General features: G+C 53.2%; 1 protein-coding gene across 1 annotated transcript; it reads right to left on the reverse strand.

Moving 5' to 3' along the window:
• Window positions 1–371: 371 nt before the first annotated feature.
• Window positions 372–24,795, reverse strand: HSF5 (heat shock transcription factor 5). The gene is made up of 5 exons (XM_068169247.1): window positions 24,228–24,795; window positions 19,802–20,170; window positions 8,786–8,880; window positions 1,171–1,327; window positions 372–567 (listed from the first exon to the last, which is right to left on the reverse strand). Exons 1-5 carry the CDS (start codon window positions 24,793–24,795, stop codon window positions 449–451), a joined length of 1,308 nt encoding a protein of 435 aa, XP_068025348.1. The 3' UTR covers window positions 372–448.
• Between the last annotated feature and the right edge of the window lie 3,075 nt (window positions 24,796–27,870).

The following is a 27,870-nucleotide window of genomic DNA, read 5'->3' on the forward strand; positions in this document are numbered from 1 at the left end:
ACAGCCCTGGCGAGCTCTCGCCTTTCCCAGGGCAGGCTCGCTGTAATTGTGGCTAATGAGCATTAGTGTAACAGTGTTTCATCCCTGGGGAACAGTCCCATGGAAATGCCTTCCAAAACCTCCCTGCCCCTACCTTCACAGCTGCCATCTTAAGCAAATGTTTTAGATGTGAAAGCTGAGAAGTTTGCTAATTATCCCTGATACCAGGAAGCAATTGCAGCAGAGCTCTCAGGGCTGTGTTTTAAACAAAAGCCTGGCTTCATTCAAGATGGGATCCAGCCTCCTTTCCTCAGCCTCCTGACACACACACACACATACACACAAAAAGACTTTATTCCTTAAGTGTTTGAAACTGATGGGTGTTATGAGCTGAATTATTAACTAGCATCATTATCTGGAATCTAGAAGCTACCCTTTGAAGTGAGCAGCAGCTCTTCAAGCTCCACAATCAGCCCTTTGATGAGCAGCTGTGAGGAAAATAGCTCCATACACGACTCGCAGGCTGCACCAACTTTCCCTCTAGAATGGATCCAAAGTACTCTTTGTGTCCTCTCAGGTCTCTGTGAGCTGTGGATGTTCAGGTTTGAGTCAGGTTTTACTCAGGGTTTGGTTTTTTTCCCCCCTCCCCTTCAGTTAGTAGGATCTGTGAATTGTTTGGCCTCAGATGTTCTGCTGCTTGGTTTGGTTTTTTTTTTCTCTCATGTGTTTCAGCAGGCTGGTACAGAATTTATTTGGTGATTTGAGGCAAAATGCTGGGCTTCCACAGCAAATTCATCAGGCTCTTGGTATTCTCCCTGCCAGCTCAACAAGTCACCTCATTACTCAGTGTTTCCTCTGTGGCACTGTCACCCTCCAGCAAACATATCTACGGTCTACATCTCGATGTTGTGACATCCATGCTTCTGACAACTCCCAGAACTTCAGGTTTTATCTGCTGCTCTCATTTATACCCTTTCCCACAGAAAAGCGAGGCACTGAAGCATGCCTCCAGAAGAGTGTGGGGAAGCACAGCAAGAGGCTGTGCAAGTGTCACGTTCCGGCTGAAGGCGCAGGGGAGTACTCACGCTGCAGGCAGTAACTCAGTGGCTCTGGTCTGATCTTCCCTTGCTGTAACAGCTTCAAAGTAGCTGTCTAGGTAGTCTCTAAAAACACAAAGAGTCTCTTGCTTACCAGCAGTCTGCTCTTCATGTGAACCGTGCTTTCTCTTCCTGCATCTGGGCTTTTCAGACGAATCTGTCTCTTCCTCAGACTGGTTCCCAGCGCCTGAAGTCACTTGTTCCTCTTCTATCTCTGCAGCGCTGGACTCACATCCAACACCAGCATTCTCCTGAAAACAATAATAATAGTCATTAGAGAGAGAAATAAAGCCCCAAATCACCCAGCATTTTCTTGCAATCACTTCAAAGGCAAATTAATAGCTCTTCTTCTCCACTCCAAAAGGACATCTAACGAGCGTTGAACGCTGCCTGCATGCTTTACATAATAAGTGTTTTTAACTCAGAATTAAGGTTGCCAAATCGAAACTCAGGCACTGAACCCAGTGTCAGACTAAGGCAGCCATGAAGTCAGAAAGCCAGAATGCACAAAGTTAGGCTACACATCCTCACAGCCTGAACTCTGCCCTCGGTTATCAAGCTGGCTGGGAGAAGGAAGCTTAGAAGGGCTCCAGCTGCACTCCCTGTTGCCCACACGTGCGTTAGTAACGACAGATCTGGCTCTAAGCACTCGACAGAGCCGTGTGATGTGAAACCACACATGTGAGCCACACGTTTCTGCCTGGGCAGCTCACCCCACCCCACCCAACTGGGAAGAGGTTCAGCCATAGCAGGTTGCTTGCTTTTTGGAGCCCTCTGCTGCTGCTGCTCCATATGTATTTTGCAGGCAGCCATGTACTGAGCGGGTGTGACTCCACGATCATGTGGCAAAAATCTGTAGGCTTAGAAAGGCAGGGGGGAGAGGGAAAGAGGAGAGGGAAAGAGGGAAAAGAGAGAAAGAGAAGAGAGAAGAGAGAAAGAGAGGAAAGAAAGAGAAGAAGAGAGAAAGAAGAGAGAAAAGAGAGAAAGAAGAAAGAAGAGTGAAAGAAGAGCGAAAGAAGAGAGAGGAGAGAGAAAGAAGAGAGGAGAGAGAAGAGAGGAGAGAGAAAGGAGAGAGGAGAAAGAAGAGAGAGGAGAGAGGAGAGAGAAAGAAGAGATAGGAGAGAGAAAGGAGAGGAGAGAGAAAGGAGAAGAGAGAGGAGAGAGAAAGGAGAGGAGAGAGGAGAGAGAAAGGAGAGGAGAGAGGAGAAAGAAAGGAGGGGAGAGAGGAGAGAGAAAGGAGGGGAGAGAGGAGAGAGAAAGGAGGGGAGAGAGGAGAGAGAAAGGAGGGGAGAGAGGAGAGAGAAAGGAGAGGAGAGAGGAGAGAGAAAGGAGAGGAGAGAGGAGAGAGGAAGGAGAAGAGAGAGGAGAGAGAGGAGAGAGAAAGGAGAGGAGAGAGAAAGGAGAGAGAGGAAAGAGAGGAGAGAAGAGAGAGGAGAAGAAAGAAGAGAGAAAGAAGAGAAAGGAGGAAAGAGAAAGAAAGAAGAGAGAAAGGAGAAAAGAGAAAGAAAGAAGAGAGAAAAGAGAGAAAAGAGAAAGAAAGAAGAGAGAAAGGAGAAAGAAAGAAGAGAGAAAAGAGAAAGAGAGAACTAAGTTATGCTTTTATTGCAGTGAGGAAGTAAAGGCCCAAAGTGCAGCACTTGGAGTTCACCTTCAGCCAGCAAGATGTTCTCACTGTCACCTGCTGTATTCCTCTCCTCTGCAAATACCCTATCACTCAATATCCTGCAGCCAGCTGCCTGTTCACAGCCTGCCACCTTTCCTTCCATTAAGGAGAAAAAAGGCTTTTTACAACTGGTCTGTGTGAGATTCCAGAGGACAGAAGGTGGTACTGAGAGAGCAGCAATTCCAGAATACATCCTGCTCCACCTTGAGTCCATGGCTGAAGATACAACAGGCAATGCACAAGCACATGAGGCACAAAGTTATGTGAGCATAACCCCACAGGCCTGTGTAACTGAGTGCTCCATGGAGAGCTCCTTCCCCCACAGATGCCTCCTGCGCCTGCCAGGTCCCCACTGCACTGCAGCATGTGTTCTGTGACCTCTGCAGGTATGGCATTGGCACTATCACCAAGGACATGTGAACCCCCTTGGGCCAGGACTCAGCCACAGCTCCTTCCTAGGCAGAAACAGAGAGAAGGAAGGAGGTGTGGATTGGAGCTCCACCAGCTAGAATCCACAGCTCCTTCATTCTCTCTAGTTCCACCAGCTAGAATCCACAGCTCCTTTATTCTCTTTACCTTTACCAGCTAGAATCCACAGCTCCTTCACTCTCTCCAGCTCCACCAGCTAGAATCCACAGCTCCTTCACTCTCTCCAGCTCCACCAGCTAGAATCCACAGCTCCTTCACTCTCTCCAGCTCCACCAGCTAGAATCCACAGCTCCTTCACTCTCTCCAGCTCCACCAGCTAGAATCCACAGCTCCTTCACTCTCTCCAGCTCCACCAGCTAGAATCCACAGCTCCTTCACTCTCTCCAGCTCCACCAGCTAGAATCCACAGCTCCTTCACTCTCTCCAGCTCCACCAGCTAGAATCCACAGCTCCTTCACTCTCTCCAGCTCCACCAGCTAGAATCCACAGCTCCTTCACTCTCTCCAGCTCCACCAGCTAGAATCCACAGCTCCTTCACTCTCTCCAGCTCCACCAGCTAGAATCCACAGCTCCTTCACTCTCTCCAGCTCCACCAGCTAGAATCCACAGCTCCTTCACTCTCTCCAGTTCCACCAGCTAGAATCCACAGCTCCTTCACTCTCTCTAGTTCCACCAGCTAGAATCCACAGCTCCTTCATTCTCTCTAGCTCTACCACCTAGAACCACAGGTCCTTCATTCTCTCCAGCTCCGCCAGCTAGAATCCAAGTTTCCTGAGCAACCTAAACTCCCCATTCCCAGGGACACTGACACAACAACCAGTCCTAGAAACATGAGCATGCAGCCTTCACCAGCTAGTGAGAGAAGGGAAGATTGGCTCAAGTCCTAATCTGGGCACTCCCCAGGACAACTGCTCTAGAGACAGTTCTGCAAATACAATTGTTTTTAAAGGAGAGAAAAAGAGATGCACTGTGAGCAAGATCAGACAGGGGGTGTAGAAATCAAACTGCATTGCTGGATAAGCAAAACCCAGATGCATGTAGGGAGCACAAAGCCCACAGGCTGAAAGAAGGCTTAGACTCCTGGGAAGAACTTCTTCCTAATGTCTACTACAAAATGATCTTCTTCCAGTTTGAAGCCATTGCTCCTTGTCCTGTCACTCCAGGCTTTTGTCAAAAGTCCCTCCCCAGCTCTCCTGTAGTCCCTTCAGGTACTAAAAGGTTGCTCTAAGGTCTCCCCAGAGCCTTCCCTTCTCCAGGCTGAATAGCCCCAACTCTCTCAGCCTGTCCTCACAGCAAAAATGGATGGGGTTGCCCACAATTGGAATGGAATGGAATGGAATGGAATGGAATGGAATGGAATAGAATAGAATGGAATAGAATAGAATAGAATAGAATAGAATAGAATAGAATAGAATAGAATAGAATAGAATAGAATAGAATAGAATAGAATAGAATAGAATAGAATAGAATAGAATAGAATAGAACAGAACAAACCAGATTGGAAGAGACCTCCAAGATCATCGCGTCCAACCTATCATCCAATCCAACCCACACAACTTCGATGCTCTCTCCAGAAAAGGAAGGGAGTAGAGTGGAAGTGGAGTAGAGAGCAAAAAGTAGCAGAAAAGGCAAAAAGGAGAGCAAGCCCAAAGCTGCCCAGAGGTGTGGAGCCACTGTCATGCAGAGGAAATGACAGCAGAACTGTGGAGAAAGACTCTTGAGGAGCAAGAGAGATCTGGAACACCACAGGGGACATGCAGTAAGTGGCCAGGGATGGCAACTGGAGCATCACATGGGACTCCTAAGAGCCATGCTCCACAGGAGCTCTCCATGCAAGAGATGGTCAGCAACCTATCTGCTGCTCAGAGCATCCTGCAGGCTAAAACTGAACATGGCTTCAAGGGCTGACTTCAGTCCATGGAAGAGACACCAATGATTATGCTGAGGGGATCACAGCAAGCCCTCAAGCTGAGGGTAGCTGGAGAGGGTAAGGAGGAATGCCCTGTTCTAGGTGTATGCCTCTTCCCTGTGTATCCCATTACAGCTATTGTCTTCAGCCTTGACACTGGGCAAGACAGACCTTTGATCTGCCCCAGCAGAGCTGTTTTGATGCTCCTCTATTAACACTGGAGGAATTTACTCCTCCTCTGCTCCTCCAGAGAGGAATAAAACTGCCTTCTGTGCACAGCCACTCTTCTGTCATAAGCTTGCTCTGAATTACATGGCACTGACAGCTATGGAAAGCCTCAGAAGCCTTCAGACTGAGGGATAAGGAAGACAGCAGACCCTGGCAGGAGCCTGATGGGAGTACAAGGACAGGAGCCAGCTCCAGAGGATCCCAGGCTCTGTGGGGTTAAGTTATCCTTGCTTCTAACACAAAGAGGGAATCCCTCCAACCAAAGGCCCAACAGTCCCTGAATCCCTCTTGAGCACACAATACATCCCAGCTATTTTAACCAGTTATTGGCCAGGAGCAGCACTGGGATTCTCCCCAGTTACATAAGTCATGGGGCCTCAAAATCAAAGCATCTCCCCCCAGACACCCCCAGGGCTCACACACTTGACCCCTCAGGTCTTAACAGGAGACTTTGGGCAACAAACTCCCAAGGCCTTCAGCAATGGAAAAACACCCCCCACCAAGAAATGCAGTTCAAAGCTGCCAGTGTTCAAAGTGGGATCAATACTTAATGGAATGAGTGGGCACTAATGAAGGAGTGCTGCCACCCTGCATGCACGAGCACAAGGACACGCTCTGCCCTGCATAGGGCTGAGCAGATTAGCCCAGCCTAGGCTTGAGCTTGGCTGAGACTCCATCAGAATAGAAATCTCTCCCTACAAAGACAGCCAAGAGGAACAGGGCTCATCTGTATGACCTTGAGAGCAGCAAGGACAAGTTTGCCCCTTGGAAAGCCACAGTTTAGGCTGGATGTTAGGAAGAAATCATCAAGCCCACCTATCACCCCACACCATCTGATCAACTAAACCATGGCCCCATCCAGGCTCCTCTTGAACACCTCCAGGGATGGGGACTCCACCACCTCCCTGGGCAGCACATCCCAATGGCTAACAACTCTCTCTGGGAAGAACTTTCTCTTCACCTCCAGCCCAAACCTCCCCTGGCACAGCTTGAGACTGTGTCCTCTTGTTCTGCTGCTGGGTGCCTGGGAGAAGAGACCAACCCCCTCCTGGCTACAACCTCCCTTCAGGGAGCTGGAGAGAGCAAGAAGGTCTCCCCTGAGCCTTCTCTTCTCCAGGCTAAGCAACCCCAGCTCCCTCAGCCTCTCCTCACAGGGCTGTGCTCCAGACCCCTCCCCAGCTTTCTTGCCCTTCTCTGGACACCTTCAAGTCTCTCAATGTCCTTCTTAAACTGAGGAGCCCAGAACTGGACACAGGACTCAAGGTGTGGCCTGAGCAGTGCTGTGTGATGGTGACTTCCCATCACTCACACCACTCCTCTTATCCTGGCTGATAAAGCAGCTCATGATGAAAGTGAGGGGACAAACATGCAAACATATGCTGGAGTGTCAGTGGCCCAGGGCTGGCCAGTGGCTAGAGCTGTCTTTACACCAACATCTTATCCTGGCCAGCCTGGAGAAAGTTAAACTCTAAAATAAATCATAAAGAAAGCCTGCACAGAGGAGGAAGGTTGAGATTTGCAAGGCAGGAAACTGGCTGATCAAGCTTGGGTAGGCCAACCCTTTTTCAACACACTTAGGCATAACTTGCTTTGCTTGTCCTCTGTGAGGGAAAAAAACATGAAAGTGTATGCATTATGCTGGAACAGAAGAGGAAGCTCCTGCATTTTGGCTTCAGAGCTTTTGATATTTGATAAGCCAGGCCCTTTAAATGAGGTGCTTTCCACCAGAAACATCCAAAGCACTGCCAGAGAGCACTGGAGTTATCTTCGATGTATCTCTGAGGTGGGGCCAGTTCCAAAAGCCACTTGAGTTTTCCCTCCTTCATCTGTCTACAACTCCCTGAAGGGAGGTTGGAGCCAGGTGGGGGTTGGTCTCTTCTCCCAGGCAAGCAGCAGCAGAACAAGAGGACACAGTCCCAAGCTGTGCCAGGGGAGGTTTAGGCTGGAGGTGAGGAGAGAGTTCTTCCCAGCAAGAGAGATTGGCCATTGGGATGTGCTGCCCAGGGAGGTGGTGGAGTCCCCATCCCTGGAGGTGTTCAAGAGGGGATTGGATGTGGCACTTGGAACCATGGTTTAGTTGTCAGGAGGTGTTGGGTGATAGGTTGGACTTGATGATCTCTGAGGTCTTTTCCAACCTTATTGGTTGCCTGATTCTATGATTATGATTATGAAAAGGCTTGGACGTAGCACTTGGAGCCATGGTTTAGTCATGAGGTCTGTGGTGACAGCTTGGACTTGATGATCTTTCAGGTCTCTTCCAACCTTGGTGATTCTGTGATTCAAGTGCCACATCCAATCCCCTCTTGAACACCTCCAGGGATGGGGACTCCACCACCTCCCTGGGCAGCACATTCCAAGGGCTAACAACTCTCTCTGGGAAGAGCTTTCTCCTCACCTCCAGCCTAAACCTGCCCTGGCACAGCTTGAAAGCTCTTCACTGAATCATTAGCCATTGGGATGTGCTGCCCAGGGAGGTGGTGGAATCCCCATCCCTGGAGGTGTTCAAGAGGGGATTGGATGTGGCACTTGGAGCCATGGTTTAGTCAGGAGGTCTGTGGTGACAGGTTGGATCTTTGAGTTCTCTTCCATCTGTGGTGATTCTGTGATCACACAAAACTCAGGACTGCAGAAAGCTCTCTGGGACAAAAAGGAAAAGAAACCTCAAACCCAACCAAAAGGTAGAGCTGGTTGCCAGTATTTTTCATAATATTAAAGGATCTCCTTTTTTTTCTGTCCAGGCAAGGACATTCTTCAAAGACAAACACAGACTCCTTAGCAAACCCAATTCTGGTGAAGTCAAGCAAAAAAAAACTTTAAGAGGGGGAAAGGAAAGAATCCACTGCCCTGCTGAGGACACCCACTGTGCTGCTAAGCTGAATTACACAGCTCCCCATTTCATGCTCAGGGCTTCTTTGAAGTGGATGTATTGGATGAGCAGAGGGCTGCAGCACCTCTCCCATGAGGACAGACTGAAGGAGTTGGGGCTGTTCAGTCTGGAGAAGAGAAGGCTCCGAGGTGACCTCATTGTGGCCTTCCAGGATCTGAAGGGGGCTACAGGAAGGCTGGGGAGGGACTGCTCAGGATCTCAGGGAGTGATAGGACTAGGGGGAATGGAATGAAGCTGGAGGTGGGGAGATTCAGGCTGGAGGGGAGGAGGAAGTTCTTCCCCATGAGAGTGGTGAAACCCTGGAATGGGTTGTGCAGGGAGGTGGTTGAGGCCCCAGCCCTGGAGGTGTTTAAGCCCAGGCTGGATGAGGCTCTGGCCAGGCTGATCTAGTGTGGGGTGTCCCTGCCCATGGCAGGGGGGTTGGAACTGATCCTTGTGGTCCCTTCCAACCCTGCCTGATTCCATGGTGTTTGTACACCCCCTGAGTGTCACTTTCTCAAGCAGATAGGTTTCCAGCTTCTCTCCATGGCTGCAGGAGCCACAAACCTGCAGCTCCTTCATGCAGCCTCCTGCTTCCAGCGTGCTGCACTCACCTGCAAGAAGCTGTCCTGGGTGTAGGTTGAAGCTGCAGGACGAGCAGAGCCAGGCAGAGGATCTGTGTGGGCAGGTGGTGAGCACTGCAGGGCAGCTGTGAGGATTCAAACACAGTTATCAGACTTCCACAGCCTGTGCTCGGGGTGCAGAGTTCTGCTGCCTACTTTGATTCAACAGTTCAGCCATAGCTCAGTCAACTCAGCTCCAGAGGTGTGTTATTAGCCCCCTAGTCATCTTAAGAGCAATTTCTTCTTCTTAGTCAGGCAGGGCACTACTGGAGAGAGTCCAGGGGAGGCTACAAAGATGCTGAGGGGCCTGGAGCAGCTCTGGGAGACAGGAAAGGCTGAGAGCCCCTGGGGCTCTTGAGCCTGGAGCAAAGCAGCCTGGGAGGGCATGTGCTCAATGCTCAGCAAGAGCTAAAGGGTGAGGGAACAGTCAGCATGGCTTTGCCAAGGGCAAATCCTGCCTGACCAACCTGGTGGCCTTCTATGAGCAGGTGACAAAATTAATAGATGAGGGGTGAGCAACTGATGTCATTTACCTGGACCTGAGCAAAGCCTTCGACACTGTCCCACACCACATCCTGGTCTCCAAACTGGTGACACATGGGTTTGATGGGTGGACCACTAGATGGATAAGGAACTGGCTTGATGGCCGCACCCAAAGAGTGGCTGTCAATGGCTCCATGTCCCAGTGGAGGCCAGTGACAAGTGGAGTCCCTCAGGGATCAGTCCTGGGACCTATCTTATTCAACATCTTTGTGGGGGACATGGACAGTGGCATTGAGTGCACCCTCAGCAAGTGTGCTGATGACACCAAACTGTGTGGTGCAGCAGACACGCTGGAGGGAAGGGATCCATCCAGAGGGACCTTGACAGGCTGGAGAGGTGGGCACAAGCCAACCTCATGAAGTTCAATAAGAGCAAGTGCAGGGTCCTGCATCTGGGTTGAGGCAATCCCAGGCACAAATACAGGCTGGGCAGTGACTGGCTGGAGGATAGCCCTGAGGAGAGAGACTTGGGGGTGCTGGTGGACAAAAAGCTCAACATGAGCTCTCAGTGTGCACTTGCAGCCCGCAAAGCCAATCAGATCCTGGGCTGCATCAGGAGAAGTGTGGCCAGCAGGTCGAGGGAGGTGATCCTCCCCCTCTACTCAGCCCTGGTGAGACCCCACCTGGAGTACTGTGTCCAGTTCTGGAGCCCCTATTACAAGAGGGATGTGGAGGTGCTGGAACGTGTCCAGAGAAGGGCCACGAGGATGATCAGAGGACTGGAGCACCTCTCCTATGAGGACAGACTGAAGGAGTTGGGGCTGTTCAGTCTGCAGAAGAGAAGGCTCCGAGGAGACCTAATTGTGGCCTTCCAGTATCTGAAGGGGGCTACAGGAAGGCTGGGGAAGGACTTCTCAGGATGTCAGGTAGTGATAGGACTAGGGGGAATGGAATGAAGCTGGAGGTGGGGAGATTCAGGCTGGATGTGAGGAGGAAGTTCTTCCCCATGAGAGTGGTGAAGCCCTGGAATGGGTTGTGCAGGGAGGTGGTTGAGGCCCCGTCCCTGGGGGTGTTTAAGAGCAGGCTGGATGAGGCTCTGTCCAGCCTGATCTAGTGTGGGGTGTCCCTGCCCATGGCAGGGGGGTTGGAACTAGATGATCCTTGTGGTCCCTTCCAACCCTGAATGAAACTATGAAACTATGAAACTGTGAGGGGCAAGAGGCTGGGGCCTGACTCTTGTCAGTGGTGCCCAGGGACAGGACAAGGGGCAATGGGCACAAACTGGAACCCAGCAGGTTCTGTCTGAGGGTGAGGAGAAACTTCTTTAGTGTGAGGGAGCTGGAGGCCTGGAGCAGGCTCAGGAGCCCAGAGAGGTTGTGGAATCTCCTTCCCTGGAGCAACTCCAACCCCACCTGGACACTGTGATCCTGGGCAAGCTGCTGTGGGTGCCCTGCTTGAGCAGGGGGCTTGGACTGCATGATCTCCAGAGGTCCCTTCCAATCCCCACCATGCTGGGATGCTGTGACCCATGGAGAAGATTAGATTGATGACCAGTTCTGAATGGTTCCAAACTACAGGGATGTTGCATAGGAAGAACAGTTTGCACTCCCAAGGACTCTTTTCTATCTATTTGCCAGCTTATAGGCTATGGCAGTGACTGATCTAACAGCAAGAACAATTTCTCTGTGGAAACAGCACAGGGCACACAAACATTCCCTGAGAGCAGCCAGTTAAGAAACAAATCCACCATAAGATGGAAGCCAGTCCTAGCTAAGCACCATCCCTCACTCATCAGTTAGAGGGGAGAAGGACTCTCCAGAGGCACCTTGCCAGGCTGGACAGATGGGCAGAGGCCAACACTGAACAAGTCCAAGTGCCAGGGGCTGCACTTTGGCCACAACAACCCCAGGCAGTGCTACAGGCTGGGGGAAGAGTGGCTGAGAGCAGCCAGGCAGAGAGGGACCTGGGGGGAGTGGTTGGCAGCCACCTAAACATGAGCCAGCAGTGTGCCCAGGTGGCCAAGAAGGCCAAGGGCATCCTGGCCTGCATCAGGAAGAGTGTGGCCAGCAGGAGCAGGGAAGTCCTTGTGCCCTGTGCTCAGCACTGCTTAGGCCACACCTTGAGTCCTGTGTCCAGTTCTGGGCTCCTCAGGTTAGGAAAGATGTTGAGATGCTGGAAGGTGTCCAGAGAAGGGCAAGAAAGCTGGGGAGGGGTCTGGAGCACAGCCCTGTGAGGAGAGGCTGAGGGAGCTGGGGTTGCTTAGCCTGGAGAAGAGGAGGCTCAGGGGAGACCTTCTTGCTCTCTCCAACTCCCTGCAGGGAGGTTGGAGCCAGGTGGGGGTTGGTCTCTTCTCCCAGGCCACCAGCACCAGAACAAGAGGACACAGTCCTAAGCTGTGCCAGGGGAGGTTTAGGCTGGAGGTGAGGAGAAAGTTCTTCCCAGAGAGAGTTGTTAGCCATTGGGATGTGCTGCCCAGGGAGGTGGTGGAGTCCCCATCCCCGGAGGGGTTCAAGAGGGGATTGGATGTGGCACTTGGAGCCATGGTTTAGTAGTCAGGAGGTATTGGGTGATAGGTTGGATTTGATGATCTCTGAGGTCTTTTCCAACCTTATTGATTCTATGATTCTAGAAGAGGAGTCACCATCCACCCACACAGCTTGCTAAACAACACTGCAGAAAGGATTTACTGCCAGGCAGTGTTGACCAAGGTGAAAGTGTTGATTCAGTTGCAATGTTTCAAGTCTTCAGACTGCCTGGAGACTCAACAGAGCCATCTGCTTCACTCAAGTTTTGGTCCTGCCCTTGAGACTGGAGAGAAGACATTTCTGAGTCTTTTTTGTCTGTGATGTATTTAATCTGGCCACAGCCAGCAGAAATTCGCAGCCAGAGCACAGCCTGCCACCAGCTGCTAGGAAATAGCTGTCAGGGAGCACAGATCTTGTTTGCATACTGAGGAGACAGAGCTGAATGGCATCTGATGGAATGAATTAATACTGACTGGATTAATCAAGGCAAAGGTCCAGCCCCTTCCAGCAAACTTGATGGATCCACCTCAAAAGAGATGTGGGTTCTGCCCAAAGAGATGTGCTGCTGCCTGCACAAGCTCTGGATGGCAAAATTCACCTCCTCTACAGGACACAAGATGGGGATTAGGAACCCTGACTTATGCAAGTGGAAGTGCTGACAGTGGGGCTGTAACCAAGCCAGCCCAGAGCCCTGGGAATCACACAATCACCCAGGTTGGAGGAGACCTCAGAGGTCATCAAGACCAACCTGTCACCACAGACCTCATGACTAAACCATGGCTCCAAGTGCCACATCCAGTCCCCTCTTGAACACTTGCAGGGATGGGGACTCCACCACCTCCCTGGGCAGCACATCCCAATGGCTAACAACTCTCTCTGGGAAGAACTTTCTCCTCACCTCCAGCCTAAACCTCCCCTGGCACAGCTTGAGACTGTGTCCTCTTGTTCTGGGGCTGCTTGCCTGGGAGAAGAGACCAACCCCCACCTGGCTACAACCTCCCTTCAGGGAGTTGGAGAGAGCAAGAAGGTCTCCCCTGAGCCTCCTCTTCTGCAGGCTAAGCAACCCCAGCTCCCTCAGCCTCTCCTCGTTGGGCTTGGGCTCGAGGTCTCTCCCCAGCCTCGAACGAGCAGTGGTCACCAAAGAGCACAGGTCACAGGACAAGACCAGGGCTGGCTGCTCTGCATCATAAATTCTCTTACACAGAAGTCCCAGGACAGTCTTTCAAATGTGGTGAAGGTTCCTCTGGATATTCAAAGAGGTGACAAGGAAACCAGGCAGGGAAATCAAAGATGATGCAAGGGCTGGAGCACCTCTGCTGTGAGCACAGGCTGAGGGAGCTGGGGGTGCTCAGCCTGGAGAAGAGAAGGCTCCAGGGGCACCTTAGAGCTGCCTTCAAATGCCTGAAGGGATCCTACAGGAAGGCTGCAGAAGGACTTTTCATCAGGGTGTCCAGAGACAGCCCAAGGGGGAATGGTTTGAAGCTGAGGAAGAGCAGGGTTAGACTGGAGCTAAGGAAGTTCTTCAGTACAAGGGTGGTGAGACTCTGGAATAGGCTGCCCAGGGAGGATGTGGCTGCCTCCTTCCTGGGGGTGTTCAAAGCCAGGCTGGGTGAGGCCTCGAGCAGCTGAGAGGTGTCCCTGCCCAGGGCAGGGAGGTTGGAGGAGATGATCTGTGAGGTCCCTTCCAACCTGAGCCATTCCATGATTCTGCAAACCACTGTTTCTAAATGAAGTTATTGAGAAGTCTCCTGGCTTGAGCTAACCCAGAACTGATTCTGTGATTGAACTTCTCTGCTCAATGAAGGCAGAGGGCTTCACAGAGAGCATCTGCCACTCATCTGGAGGCCAGCCCAGCCCTCACCCTTGACAAGAGGTATGTTAGAGCAAATACAAGCTACAAACCTGAGAGTTGCATAAGGAAAAAACTAGAAGGAAATAGAATGGAATGGAATAGAGGCTGAGTTGACACTGGGTAATATATAACAGGGTGGAGTCAACAAGACTTCTTTTTGTGGCAGAGAGGCCACCCTCCATTACCCTCTTGAGAGACCTCCAGCAGGTAAGCAAACTGTTCTCTCACTGGGAGGATATGTGGCTTGCCACAAAGCTTTCACCAAACCAGCACCAGAAACTCTGTTCACAAAGTGAGGAGCAGCAGCAGCACAGGAGGCAGAGCTGCCCCTTTACAAACCAAGCTGGCCTAAAGATGCCACACAGCTTGGACTCCATGATCTGTGAGGTCTCTTTCAACCTTGGGGATGCAGTGAACACAGCAGGTAGGAACAAATCATCACTGCTCACAAGTGAGGTTGCTGGTGGAGGGCCCCAGGGAGCTGGGGGGCAAGTCATGCTGCTCAATTGAATGAAGCACTTCAAGAGTGAGGGAGCAGTGAGGGGGAGCTGGCTGGTAATGGTTAGACATGGACTCAGTAAGGTGGGAAAAGACCTCAGAGATCATCAAGTCCAAGCTGTCACCTAACACCTCCTGACAACTAAACCATGGCTCCAAGGGCCACATCCAATCTCCTCTTGAACACCTCCAGGGATGGGGACTCCACCACCTCCCTGGGCAGCACATCCCAATGGCTAACAACTCTCTCTGGGAAGAACTTCCTCCCCACCTCCAGCCTAAACCTCCCCTGGCACAGCTTGAGACTGTGTCCTCTTGTTCTGGTGCTGGGTGCCTGGGAGAAGAGACCAACCCCCACCTGGCTACAACCTCCCTGCAGGGAGTTGGAGAGAGCAAGAAGGTCTCCCCTGAGCCTCCTCTTCTCCAGGCTAAGCAACCCCAGCTCCCTCAGCCTCTCCTCACAGGGCTGTGCTCCAGACCCCTCCCCAGCCTCGTTGCCCTTCTCTGGACACCTTCAAGTCTCTCAATGTCCTTCTTAAACTGAGGAGCCCAGAACTGGACACAGGACTCAAGGTGTGGCCTAAGCAGTGCTGAGCACAGGGCACAAGGACTTCCCTGCTCCTGCTGGCCACACTCTTCCTGATGCAGGCCAGGATGCCCTTGGCCTTCTTGGCCCCCTGGGCACACTGCTGGCTCAAGGTGTGCCCTAGCCAGTGCTGACCTGTCAGAAGAGAGCAGTCAGCTATGCAGATGTGGAACACCCCTGTCCTGATGAGTTTCCTAAAGCCCCCAGCCACAGCTCTGCACTTAGGAAACATAAACTCTCTTCACACAGGTAATGATCAGTTCTTAGCTGTCAATCAACAACGAGGGTCCATGAGCACCCTGATCTAGTGGAGGCTGTCCCCTGTGGCAGGGAGGTTGGACTAGATGACCTTTAAGAATCACAGAGTCATAGAATGGTCTGGGTTGGAAGGGGACATCCAAAAGCCATCCAGTCCAACCCCTTCTGCAGCCAGCAGGGACATCCCCAACTAGCTCAGGCTGCCCAGAGCCCTGTCCAGCCTCACCTTGAATATCTCCAGGGATGGGGCCCAAACCACCTCCCTGGGCAACCTGCTCCAGTGTTCCCCCACCCTGATGGTGCTGAACCTGTTCCTAACATCCAATCTAAATCTGCTCCCCTCTAGTCTGAAGCCACTGCCCCTTGCCCTGTCACTGCAGGCCTTTGGAACCAGTCTCTCCATCCTTCTTGTAGCCCCCTTCAGGTCCCTTCCAGCCCAGCCCAGTCTATGATTAATAATCTTGGTGTTGGAGTAGATAGTTCCAAGAAGGTATCAGCTCTAGACTCAGCAGCTCAAAACCCCCTCAGAAGTCACAGATGGAGACAATCAGTGTGCTAGGAAATAACTCTGGCACAGGCTGCCAGGGAGGTTGTGGAGCCTCCTTCTCTGGAGACTTTCAAAGCCAAGCTGGACATGGCCCTCTAGGTGATCCTGATGAGCTCTCTCTCTCTCTCCTCAGGCACATGAGGATGTCTGGAGGTCCCTTCCAACCCCTAACATCCTTTGACTCCATGAGCACAAAAGGGAACAGAGAGTGAGCCAGGAACATTATCGCTCCCCTGGCCAAATCCAAGATTCCCCCATACCCTGAACTCTGTACAGACACAGGGATGTGGTGCTGAGGGCCATGGTTTGACAGCAGCCAGGGCAGGGGTAGAGAATGGTTGGACTCCATGCTCTTAAAGGGCTTTTCCAACCCAAACAGTTCTGTGATCCAACAATCTCAATCACAGCTTAGAGGGAGGCAGCACAGATGATGTGTAGAGCACTGTCCTGGAGGGACAGCTACAGGGGGCAGGAGCCTCCACCACAGAGCAAATGTGAGTGGAAGAAATAAGCTTTAAAATCAGGGCTGGTGCTGTGAGAGGGACATGGACAGAGACACCCAGAAACCACAAGGAGATTTCCTGGAGGCACAGTGGAGAAAGGAAAGGTGCACAAAGAGTAGGTCAGCTGGGGAATGAAGGCCTTGTCACACACATGCTCTCTAGATCCCCTCCAGAGATCTGCAAAACCTGCCTGGATGTGTTCCTATGTGACCTAGTGATAGGACTAGGGGGAATGGAATGAAGCTGGAGGTGGGGAGATTCAGGCTGGAGGTGAGGAGGAAGTTCTTCCCCATGAGAGTGGTGAAGCCCTGGAATGGGTTGTGCAGGGAGGTGGTTGAGGCCCCAGCCCTGGAGGTGTTTAAGGCCAGGCTGGATGAGGCTCTGGGCAGCCTGATCTAGTGTGGGGTGTCCCTGCCCATGGCAGGGGGGCTGGAACTAGCTGATCCTTGTGGTCCCTTCCAACCCTGACTGATACTGTGATACTATGATACTACTATGACCTGCCCTGAGCAGTCCTGCTTTGCAGGGAGCTTGGACTCAAGGATCTCTTCCAACCAAGGTCTCTTCCAACCCCTACCATCCTAAGATTCTATTTTAGGCATGCCACAGGTTGGGAGAAACAGCCAAGTTCCTGAAGTTCTATTCAGTACAGCTGGTGTGATGGTTTCTTAATTCCCTGAGCCCACATGGCTGATGTGTGTTGGAGGAGCAGCAGTCCATGCTTGCTGTGCCTCTGCTCTCCTCCTTGAAAGAGTCCAGCACAGAGCCACAAAAATGATGAAAGCAGTGCAACATCTTCTTTATGGGGAGAGCTTGAGGGAGTTTGGGCTCCTTGGCTTGGAGAGGAGCAGCCTGAGAGGTGAGCTCATTGCTGTTGCTAAAGCTGTGCAGGGTGAGTGCCCAGAGGCTGGAGCCAGGCTCTGCTGGGGGATGCCCAATGCCAGCACCAGGGGCAGTGGTGGAAGCTGAGGCAGTGGAAGTGCCATGGAAACAGGAGGAAGAATGATTTCCCTGTGAGGGTGACAGAGCCCTGGAGCAGGCTGCCCAGGGGGGTTGTGGAGTCTCCCTCTCTGGAGATATTCCAACCCCACCTGGATGTGTTCCTGTGTGAGCTGCTCTGGGTGACCCTGCTCTGGCAGGGGGGTTGGGCTGGATGAGCTTTGAGGTCCCTTCCAGCCCCTCACACTCTGTGATTACTGTCAGAGGAAATGATGAGCTGCAGGGACCTCTGGTGAAGGCTAGTGTTCTTGTCTGCCCAGCAGAGAGCTATTCATTAGGGACTCACTCAGGCAGTCACTAAATCCTGTTTTCTCAGCCCTGGGTGAAAAAACAAATGGCTGAGTTGCATTAAAAGCCTGCAGGTGACACTTAGCTAGAGGGATGACAGCATTAACACCACATCCTGGCATGCACCTCCAAGCTCTTGAGACAATCTCATTTTGTGGGCTCTCAGTGTTTCACTGGATGGGAACCAATCAATCACAAGCTTTGCTGAAGGCTACAGCTCCAGCAGTTAAAATGCCCATGGCAGGGGGGTTGGAACTAGCTGATCCTTGTGGTCCCTTCCAACCCTGACTGATTCTATGATGCTACTATGAAGAACCTTAAGAACACTTGAGCAGCCTGGGCTAGTGGAAAGTGTCCCTGCCAGTGGCAGGGGGATGGAACTAGATGACCTTTAAGGTCCCTTCCAACCCAAACCATTCTGTGAATCTATGTATTTCTGTCCCATCCAAAAGTTATGCCCAAGAGCAGGCAGTTGCTCCTCAGACAGCTGGGTCACCACTACTCAAAGAGGGAATGGAGCTGTGCCTATCCCTGCAGCTCAATGGACACATTGGCACGGGCTGGGAGACAAAAAGTGTGCCAGCTCCAAGCCTTTACCAATCAAAAGGCTGATGAAAGTGAGGGTGATAGCCAAGGCCTTTGTGATAAGGGGAAAAGGGGGCAGAATGCTGTCTGAACCAGGGCACCGGGGTGGGATTGATTGCCTTGCCCCAGTGCCCAGCTGAGGGCTCCGCACAGCCCAAGCTGAAAGGGGCTGCTGGAAGCAGAGAGCTGCCTTGCAAAGGGCTATGTCTAAGAAAGCTGGAATGAGTCAGCCTCTGGGAGGTGCCTGTTTCTCTCTACAGGCTATGGCTGTAATCTGGCTGGCAAGCCCAGGCACATGCAAGCAGCTATTACACATTCAGATGAACCTTCGGCAAGATGAATGCTACAACGAGTTCTACAAGTGCATTACTAACACCCAGCCTGCTTTTCTCAAGGGAACCTGGTGCTGCTCACCCCCTCCTAAACACAGAGCTTCTCAGCTCCTGCCTCTGCTGAACAGTCCCCTCTCTGCCCCTGGGAGCTCTTTCTTTCCCTCCTAACAGAGGATGTATCACCCAGGGGACAGGACCTGGCACGACAAGACGTGACTCAGGGGTCTGTACTGGCACCAGGGCTCTTCAATACCTTCATCAGTGATACACAGAGAGAGATTGAGGCACCCTCAGCAGCTGAGTGGTGTGGCTGATAGGACTGAAGGAGGGGATGGCATCCAGAGGGACCTGGACAGGCTGCAGAAGAGGACTGAGGAGAACCTCATGAGGTTCAACAGGGTAAAGTGCAGGGTCCTGCACCTAGGCCAGGGCAATTCTCGGCATCACTCCAGGCTGGGGCATGATGAGATTGAGAGCAGCCCTGCAGAGAAGGACTTGGGGGTGCTGGTGGGTGAGGAGCTGGACAGGAGCCAGCAATGGGCACTGGCAGGCCAGAAGGCCAATGGCAGCCTGGGCTGCATCCAGAGCAGCATGGCCAGAGATGGAAGGAGGGAATCCAGCTGCTCTGGTGAGCCCTCACCTATCCAGCCTGCTTTTCTCAAGGGAACCTGGTGCTGCTCACCCCCTCTTAAACACAGAGCTTCTCAGCTCCTGCCTCTGCTTAAGAGACATTCAAGATCAGACTCAGGGTGGCTGTGGGCAGCCTGATCTGCTTGGAGGTGTCCCTGCTGCCTGCAGAGGGGTAGGGCAAGACAACCTTTGAGGGCCCCTTCCAACCCAATGCAACCTGTGAGAATGGACTTGCCATCAATTTAAGAAGGACATTGAGACTCTTGAAGGTGTCCAGAGAAGGCCAAGGGGGCTGGGGAGGGGTCTGGAGCACAGCCCTGTGAGGAGAGGCTGAGGGAGCTGGGGTTGCTTAGCCTGGAGAAGAGGAGGCTCAGGGGAGACCTTCTTGCTCTCTCCAACTGCCTGCAGGGAGGTTGTAGCCAGGTGGGGGTTGGTCTCTTCTCCCAGGCACCCAGCAGCAGAACAAGAGGCCACAGTCTCAAGCTGCACCAGGGGAGGTTTAGGCTAGAGGTTAGGAAGAAATTCTTCATAGACAGAGAGATTGGCCATGGAAATGTGCTGCCCAGGGAGGTGGTGGAGCCACCATCATTGGAGGTGTTTAGGAGGAGAGTTGATGGGGTGCTTGGTGCCATGGTTTAGTTGATTAGGTGGTGTTGGATGATAGGTTGGACTTGGTGATCTTGAAGGTCTCTTCCAACCTGGTCTGGTCTGGTCTGGTCTGGTCTGGTCTGGTCTATTCTATTCTATTCTATTCTATTCTATTCTATTCTATTCTATTCTATTCCATTCCATTCCATTCCATTCCATTCCATTCTACTCTATTCCATTCTACTTTGCTCTATTCCATTCTATTCTACTCTACTCTATTCTGTTCTACTCTATTCTATTCTATGAAAAGCAAAGGCAGAAATGTTTCCCATACCTGTTGGAGAGTAGGCTTGTGAGTGCTGCAGTGAAGGAGAGGAGCTGCTGTGTTTTGGCAGGGCAGTGCTGATGCTCTGAGCCCACTGGTGGATGGGCAGGACGGAGCAGACGGTGCGCAGCGAGTAGGTCACCTCCGGCGGAGAGCTCCGCAGCGTCGGGAAGGCAGCCCCTTTGTGTGGCAAAGCTGGGGCAGCCCCTTGCCTTGGGAGCAGCTCCAGAGCATTCTGCCATGCCAGGGAAGGCACTGGAGGCTGGCTGAAGCTTGTGGTGGGTGAAGCACCATGGCTCTGGGGAGAGGAGGCTATGTAGGGGTAGGCAAAGAAACTGTCGAGATAAGGCTGAGGAGAATCTCCCACGGTCAGCAGTCCTGCAGGGGGGAGAACAGGAGGTGAAACAAGCCTTGAGGAAAGGAGCTTGCACATGAAATGAAAGGCAGTATCAGAATAGAATAGAATAGAATAGAATAGAATAGAATAGAATAGAATAGAATAGAATAGAATAGAGTAGAGTAGAGTAGAGTAGAGTAGAGTAGACCAGATTGGAAGAGATCTCAGAGATCATGGAGTCCAACCTCTCACCCAATACCATCTGATCAACTAAACCATGGCACTAAGCACCCCATCCAGGCTCTGCCTAAACACCTCCAGGGATGGGGACTCCACCACCTCCCTGGGCAGCACATCCCAATGGCCAATCTCTCTTGCTGGGAAGAACTTCTTCCTAACATCCAGCCTGAACCTCCCCTGGCACAGCTTGAGACTGTGTCCTCTTGTTCTGGTGCTGGGTGCCTGGGAGAAGAGATGGTGTTGGGTGAGAGGTTGGCCTTGATGATCTCAAAGGTCTTTTCCAACCTGGTTAATTCTATTCTATTCTCTTCTATCCTATATAAGCCCCAAAGGAACTGAAGCATGGGAATGCCTTTGTCTCTATTCTCCCTCTGGAAAGGGAAATCACAGTATCACAGAATCACCAAGGTTGGAAGAGACCTCGAGGATTATTGAGCCCAACCTGTCACCACAGACCTCCTGACTAAACCATGGCTCCAAGTGCCACATCCAATCCCCTCTTGAACACCTCCAGGGATGGGGACTCCACCACCTCCCTGGGCAGCACATCCCAATGATGAACGACTCGCTCGGTGAACTTCCTCCTCACATCGAGTCTAAGCCTCCCCTGGCACAGCCTGAGACTGTGTCCCCTTCTTCTGGTGCTGCTTGCCTGGGAGAAGAGACCAACCCCTTCCTGGCTACAACCATCTTTAAGGTAGTTGTAGAGGGCAATGAGGTCACCCCTGCGCCTCCTCTTCTCCAGGCTACGCAACCCCAGCTCCCTCAGCCTCTCCTCACAGGGCTGTGCTCAAGGCCTCTCCCCAGCCTTGTTGCCCTTCTCTGGACATCTTCAAGTGAATAGTGACAGAGAGATAGTGAAGACTATCCCTCATTTTAGCACATAAAGAAGACACCAGAGGAGGCCAAGTGATGAAGCATCCCTTGCTTTACAGGAATTGTTCCTGGATGCTTAACAGAGAATTCCATGTTGCAAGACTTTTGGAACAGGCCAGTGCTCTGCAGACACAAAATACCTTTTCTCTGTCCAGTTACCTCCCATGCACAGCAACGGCATGCACTGAAGAGCCAGGGCACAGCACACAGGAGGTTGTCAGCCTGCTTACAAACCCCAACCATTTCCTTCTCCTTTCCTTCTAGAAACTGACTCCAAGAGCAGAAGCTCTCCAAAACTGCACCCCTAAAACCAGAGGGCAGAACATTCAAAGGCTTCATCCTCCTCAGCATTTGCCCTCCCAGTGGTCTGCATGACATCAGCCAGGCCAGATCTCACCAAGGTCTGCAGTGACTCACCTCAGTCCTAACAATGTTAACACCAAATCTTGAGCTGAAATGCTGCCAAGCCTTGGCACTGAAAGCAGTTCCTTCCCTTCCCTTGGCATCCCAGCTGGAGCTCCACACACCCCAGAGACACCACCACATGAACTGCACAGAGATTCCTGCTCTGAAACCAAGAGCAAGAACCATCATCCCCTGCTCTCTCCTCAAGCCAAGGTGGTGCTGCAGGAGGCAGGACCCCCAGCTGCTTCTGTCACTGCTGCTGCACTGAAACCCACATGCTGCACCAGCCTGCTCTGAGAGCCAGCCACAAGCAGGCTGCTCAAGTCTTCTCCTCAGAGCCTTGTGCTGAACCAACCCACCTGCTGCCCCAGCTGCCAGGAAGGTGACAGTGTCACAGTATCACTAAGGTTGGAAGAGACCTCAAGGATTGAGTCCAACCTGGCACCACAGACCTCATGACTAAAGCCAGAGAACAGTTTTGGTTGGAAGAGACCTCTAAGATCATCCAGACCCTCACCTGATCAGCCACCAACCCACCACCACCATGGCCATTAAACCACAGCCCCAAGTGCCATGGCCACAGGCTCCTTGAACACCTGCAGGGATGGTGACTCCACCGCCTCCCTGGGCAGTATCGCAGTATCACTAAGGTTGGAAGAGACCTCAAGGATCATCAAGTCCAACCTATCAACACAGACCTCATGACTAAACCATGGCACCAAGTGCCACATCCAGTCCCCTCTTGAACACCTCCAGGCATGGGGACTCCACCACCTCCCTGGGTAACCCATTCCAATGACGAATGACTCGCTCGGTGAAGAACTTTCTCCTCACCTCGAGTCTAAACCTCCCTTGGCACAGCTTGAGACTGTGTCCCCTTGTTCTGGTGCTGGTTGCCTGGGAGCCTGTGCCAATCCCTGACCACTCTTGAAGCAGATAATTTCTTTCCTAATCTCCCACCTAAACCCCTCCTGGCACGATTAGAGGCCATTCCCTCATGTTTTATCACCATGGGAAGCAGCGCTGCCCTTCTGGGAGCAGCCCACAGCCCCGCTGGGCCAGAACCATTACCAAACAAGATGCACCTCCCTCACACACCATCAACCACGATGCTCTCCAGCTTATGTGGAAATTGTGGAGCAATCCTTCAGGAGCTCAAACTTGCCTTGGAAAAGTCAGATCCTCTCCAGGGAGGGTTAGAAAGAAAGGAAACGTGTTGTGGGGCTTTCCTCCAAGATAACTTTCTGTTTGTTTTCACCTACTGCTTCAACCCTCTTCTAAAGCTGTCCAGCTCCTAACTCTTGTTCAGAACCCAGCTGACAGAAATCTCACTACCAGGATTCTTTACTCCTTTGCATAAAGCTGACAGGATGCCCCAGCTGTCATTTGCCATGATCCATTGTTTCATAGGGGTTTAATGAGAGCTGATTAAGCAGCCCCACTGACAGGCAAGGAGGAGTGGTGTTCTTTGGCAGCGCTGCGGCAGCTCCACGGAGGTCAGGCAAGGGGGCTCTTGGCGTAGAACACCACAGGGATTGTGTTGCAGCCTACAGGCCAACTGAAACACAGGATCTCAGGATGGCAGGGGGTGGAAGGGACCTCTGGAGATCTCCAAGTCCAACCCCCATGCCACAGCAGGAGCAGGGAATCCAGCACAGGTCACACAGGAACACATCCAGACAGGGCTGGAAAGGCTCCAGAGAAGACTCCACAGCCTCTCTGGGCAGCCTGCTCCAGGGCTCTGGGAGCCTCACAGGGAAGAATTTCCTTCTCATATTGAGGTGGAACCTCCTGTGCTGCAGTTTAGATCCATTGCTCCTTGTCCTATCATGGGGAGCAAGTGAGCAGAGCCTGTCCCTGTCCCCTCCCTCCTGCCCCCCAGCCCTCAGATATTGATAGACATTTATTAAATCCCCTCTCAGCCTTCTCCTCTCCAGACTGAACACCCCCAGGGCTCTCAGCCTCTCCTCCCCAGGCAGTGCTACAGTCCCTTCAGCATCCTGGTAGCCCTCCCTTGGACTGTCTCAAGTACTTCCCTGTCCCTCTTGAACTGGAAGACAGGGAATACGTGAACAACACTACCCCATGCTTGCTGACAGATGTAGTGGCATGAAGAACAACCACTTGTGGCCTTCCAGGATCTGAAGGGGACCAACAAGAAAGCTGGGGAGGGACTTTTGAGGGTGATAGGGCTGGGGGGAATGGAACAATACTAGAAGTGGGTAGATTGAGATTGGATGTTAGGAAGAAGTTGTTCCCCAGGAGGGTGGTGAGAGCCTGGCACAGGTTGCCCAGGGAGGTGGTGGAAGCCTCCTGCCTGGAGGTGTTTGCAGCCAGGCTGGAGGTGGCTGTGAGCAACCTGCTGTAGTGGGAGGTGTCCCTGCCCATGGCAGGGGGGTTAGAACTGGCTGATCCCTGAGGTCCCTTCCAACCCTAACAGTTCTATGATTCTATTTTCCCACAGCAGGGAACTGAGTGAGCAGCAGCTAGGACAGGAAACCCTCCTCCCTCCCGAGAGCACTGACCTTACACCCCCCATGCCACCCAGCCCTCCCCCCGTGGCCCAGCCCGTCTCACCGTGACTGTTGGTCTTGGCAGCGGCTGAGGACGACGGCAGCAGCAGCAGCAGCGGGTCCCGGTGCAGCCTCTTGCCGGGCAGCTGCTGGAGGTGGCTGGCAGGGCGGCTGGGCAGCTCCAGGCCAGCTGCCAGCCTCATCTTGTTGGCGCTGGTCATGCGCTTCAGGTGCACCAGCAGGTCGGGGCGGCCGCGGCAGAAGTGGGGGCTGTGGAAGTGGTGCAGGAAGCTGGTGGCTCTGCCCCCGCCGTCGGCTCTGGAGAGCGGCCTGGGCGCCAGCACCAGCCCCTTCGACACCTTCTGGAAGCCGTAGAGGTTGAGCTGTCGGATGAAGCTGGGGAAGCTCTTGGTCTTGAAGAAGCCGCCGTCCCCTGCCGCCGCCTCGCCGCCGCTCGGCGCCGCGTCCAGCACCTCGGACACGAAGAGCTGCTCGTCGATGAGCAGCCCCTGCCCGCGGCCGTCCCAGCGCACGGAGCGGACGCAGGGGCTGTTCACCAGCCGCCACAGCTTGGCCGGGAAGGCCTCGGGGTTGATGGACAGGGGCAAGGGCTGCTGCTGCTGCTCCTCCATAGCGGTGAGGGCGCCGCGGCTGATGCTCTCCCGCAACGGACCCGGCGACAGGCAACGGCCGCCGTGACCCCGGCAACGGGCCCGGGCCGGCTCCTGCCCCGTCACGGGGCGCTGCCCCGGCCCGACGGACCACGGCCCCGCAGCCCCGGGGCTCCCGCAGCCCCGGCGGCACCCCCGGTCCCCTAAGCACTGCCATCTCTCTGAGCCCCATCTGTGCCCTTAGGCCCTTCAGACCCTGCAGCCCCAGCAGCACCCCCGGTCCCCTAAGCACCACCATCTCTCTGAGCCCCATCTGTGCCCTTAGCCCCTTCCATCCCTGCAGCTCCAGCAGCACCCCCAGCCCCCTAAGCATCACCATCTCTCTGAGCCCCACCTGTACCCTTAGCCCCTTCAGTCCCTTCAGCACCCCCAGTCCCCTAAGCATCACCATCTCTCTGAGCCCCATCTGTGCCCTTAGCCCCTTCCATCCCTGCAGCCCCAGCAGCACCCCCAGCCCCCTAAGCATCACCATCTCTCTGAGCCCCACCTGTACCCTTAGCCCCTTCCATCCCTGCAGCCCCAGCAGGACCCCCAGCCCCCTAAGCATCACCATCTCTCTGAGCCCCATCTGTGCCCTTAGCCCCTTCAGACCCTGCAGCACCCCCAGCCCCCTAAGCATCACCATCTCTCTGAGCCCCATCTGTGCCCTTAGCCCCTTCAGACCCTGCAGCACCCCCAGCCCCCTAAGCACCACCATCTCTCTGAGCCCCATCTGTGCCCTTAGCCCCTTCCATCCCTGCAGCCCCAGCAGCACCCCCAGCCCCCTAAGCATCACCATCTCTCTGAGCCCCATCTGTGCCCTTAGCCCCTTCAGTCCCTTCAGTCCCTGCAGCCCCCCCAGCCCCCTAAGCACCACCATCTCTCTGAGCCCCATCTGTGCCCTTAGCCCCTTCCATCCCTGCAGCCCCAGCAGCACCCCCAGCCCCCTAAGCATCACCATCTCTCTGAGCCCCATCTGTGCCCTTAGCCCCTTCTGTCCCAGCAGCCCTTCCAGTGTCCTCAGCCCCACCATTGCCTCCTGCACAGCACCAGAACAAGAGGACAGAGTCTCAAGCTGTTCCAGGGGAAGCTTAGGCTGGAGGTGAGGAGAAATTCTTCCCAAAGAGAGTTGTTAGCCATTGGGATGTGCTGCCCAGGGAGGTGGTGGAGTCCCCATCCCTGGAGGTGTTCAAGAGGGGATTGGACGTGGCACTTGGAGCCATGGTTCAGTAGTCATGAGTTCTTGAGTGACAGGTTGGAGTTGATGATCTCTGAGGTCTTTTCCAACCTTATTGATTCTCTGATTCTAAGTATTTTGGGTGGGGCTGCTAACAGAGGTCCCCACTTCAGATTAGAGCAGGTAATACAGGAAACAGAAGGAGGGAGAATGATAAGGAGACATCAGAAGAGAGGGTTCCCCCCCCCAACCCCCCTCCTTTTTCAGCACCCTGGCTGATTATTTCTCTCAGTCTCTGTCCCTCTTTGGCAGATTCAGCACACTCATCATTAATCTGAGCCAGGAGCAGCAGCAGGAAGGAGCTGAGATGTTGTCAGGTTGTCATCCCAGCTACAACCCTGTGCTGTGGAAGGATTTACCCAAAGAATTAATGGCCTAACCTCTGGTGAACTCCTGCTGTTCTCTTCCCTGGAAGCTTCTGCACTTTAAAGTTCCTCACCAACAATTTATTCTCTTCAGAGCTGTGTCAAGCTTGCTCAGCACAAAGAGCCAGAAGTTCAGAGTGCAAACCTGAAAAGTTGGGGGGTGGGGGAAGTTTGTTTCACACAACAAACCCCCAAACCAAAACCCACCCCCATTTCCTCAGCACTCCTCAGATTGTGTTCTGCATTACTTCAATCACAGGATCACCAAGGTTGGAAGAGACCTCGAGGATCATGGAGTCCAACCTGTCACCCAACACCTCATGACTAAACCATGGCTCCAAGTGCCACATCCAATCCCCTCTTGAACACCTCCAGGGATGGGGACTCCACCACCTCCCTGGGCAGCACATCCCAATGGCTAACAACTCTCTCTGGGAAGAACTTTCTCCTCACCTGCAGCTTAAACCTCCCCTGGCACAGCTTGAGACTGTGTCCTCTTGTTCTGGTGCTGCTTGCCTGGGTGTAAAGACCAACCCCCTCCTGGCTACAACCTCCCTTCAGGGAGTTGGAGACAGCAATAAGGTCTCCCCTGAGCCTCCTCTTCTCCAGGCTAAGCAACCCCAGCTCCCTCAGCCTCTCCTCACAGGGCTGTGCTCCAGACCCCTCCCCAGCTTTCTTGCCCTTCTCTGGACACCTTCAAGTCTCTCAATGTCCTTCTTAAACTGAGGAGCCCAGAACTGGACACAGGACTCAAGGTGTGGCCTGAGCAGTGCTGAGCACAGGGCACAAGGACTTCCCTGCTCCTGCTGGCCACACTCTTCCTGATGCAGGCCAGGATGCCTTTGGCCTTCTTGGCCACCGGGGCACACTGCTGGCTCATGTTTAGGTGGCTGTCAACCACTACCCCCAGGTCCCTCTCTGCCTGGCTGCTCTCAGCCACTCTGACCCCAGCCTGTAGCTCTGCCTGGGGTTGCTGTGGCCAAAGTGCAGCACCTGGCTGCTTGGTGCCATGGTTTAGTTGATGAGATGGTGTTGGGTGATAGGTTGGACACGATGATCTTGAAGGTCTCTTCCAACCTGCTTTGGTCTGGTCTGGTCTATTCTGTTCTATAGCAGATGACTTCCTGGATACAGAAGGATGTTTCCCATTGACATCCAGAGTGCTCCCAGCAGAGCTGTGCCTCACACCTTTCAGTGCCTCACTGCTTGTGCCAGGTCACGCCAGACACAGCCCTAGAGCAGGAGGTGCAGCAGGAAGGGACCAGCTTCCCAGCTCTCTGGCAGTGAATGTGCTTGACTCAGCAGGCCAGGGTGAGGAGGAGAGGGGATGGTCCCTTCAGGCTCTCTTGGCAGAGCAGCCTCTGAGCTGTTCATGCCTTAAACTTAGAATAGTTTTGGTTGGAAAAGACCTCAAAGATCATCCAGTCCAACCTATCACCCAAGAACTCATGACTA

The sequence above is a fragment of the Melanerpes formicivorus genome, unplaced genomic scaffold (assembly GCF_026170545.1).
Source record: "Melanerpes formicivorus ecotype bairdi unplaced genomic scaffold, bMelFor1.0.p_v2 SCAF_173, whole genome shotgun sequence".
NCBI lineage: Eukaryota > Metazoa > Chordata > Aves > Piciformes > Picidae > Melanerpes > Melanerpes formicivorus.

Coding starts and splice junctions, on each gene's coding strand:
- HSF5 (XM_068169247.1), bottom strand. CDS start 24,795: ATGGAGGAGCAGCAGCAGCAGCCCTTGCCCCTGTCCATCAACCCCGAG. Junction 20,171..24,227: donor TGCCAAGACCAACAGTCACG/GTGAGACGGGCT, acceptor TCCCCCCTGCAG/GACTGCTGACCGTGGGAGAT. Junction 568..1,170: donor ACATGAAGAGCAGACTGCTG/GTAAGCAAGAGA, acceptor GAACATCCACAG/CTCACAGAGACCTGAGAGGA.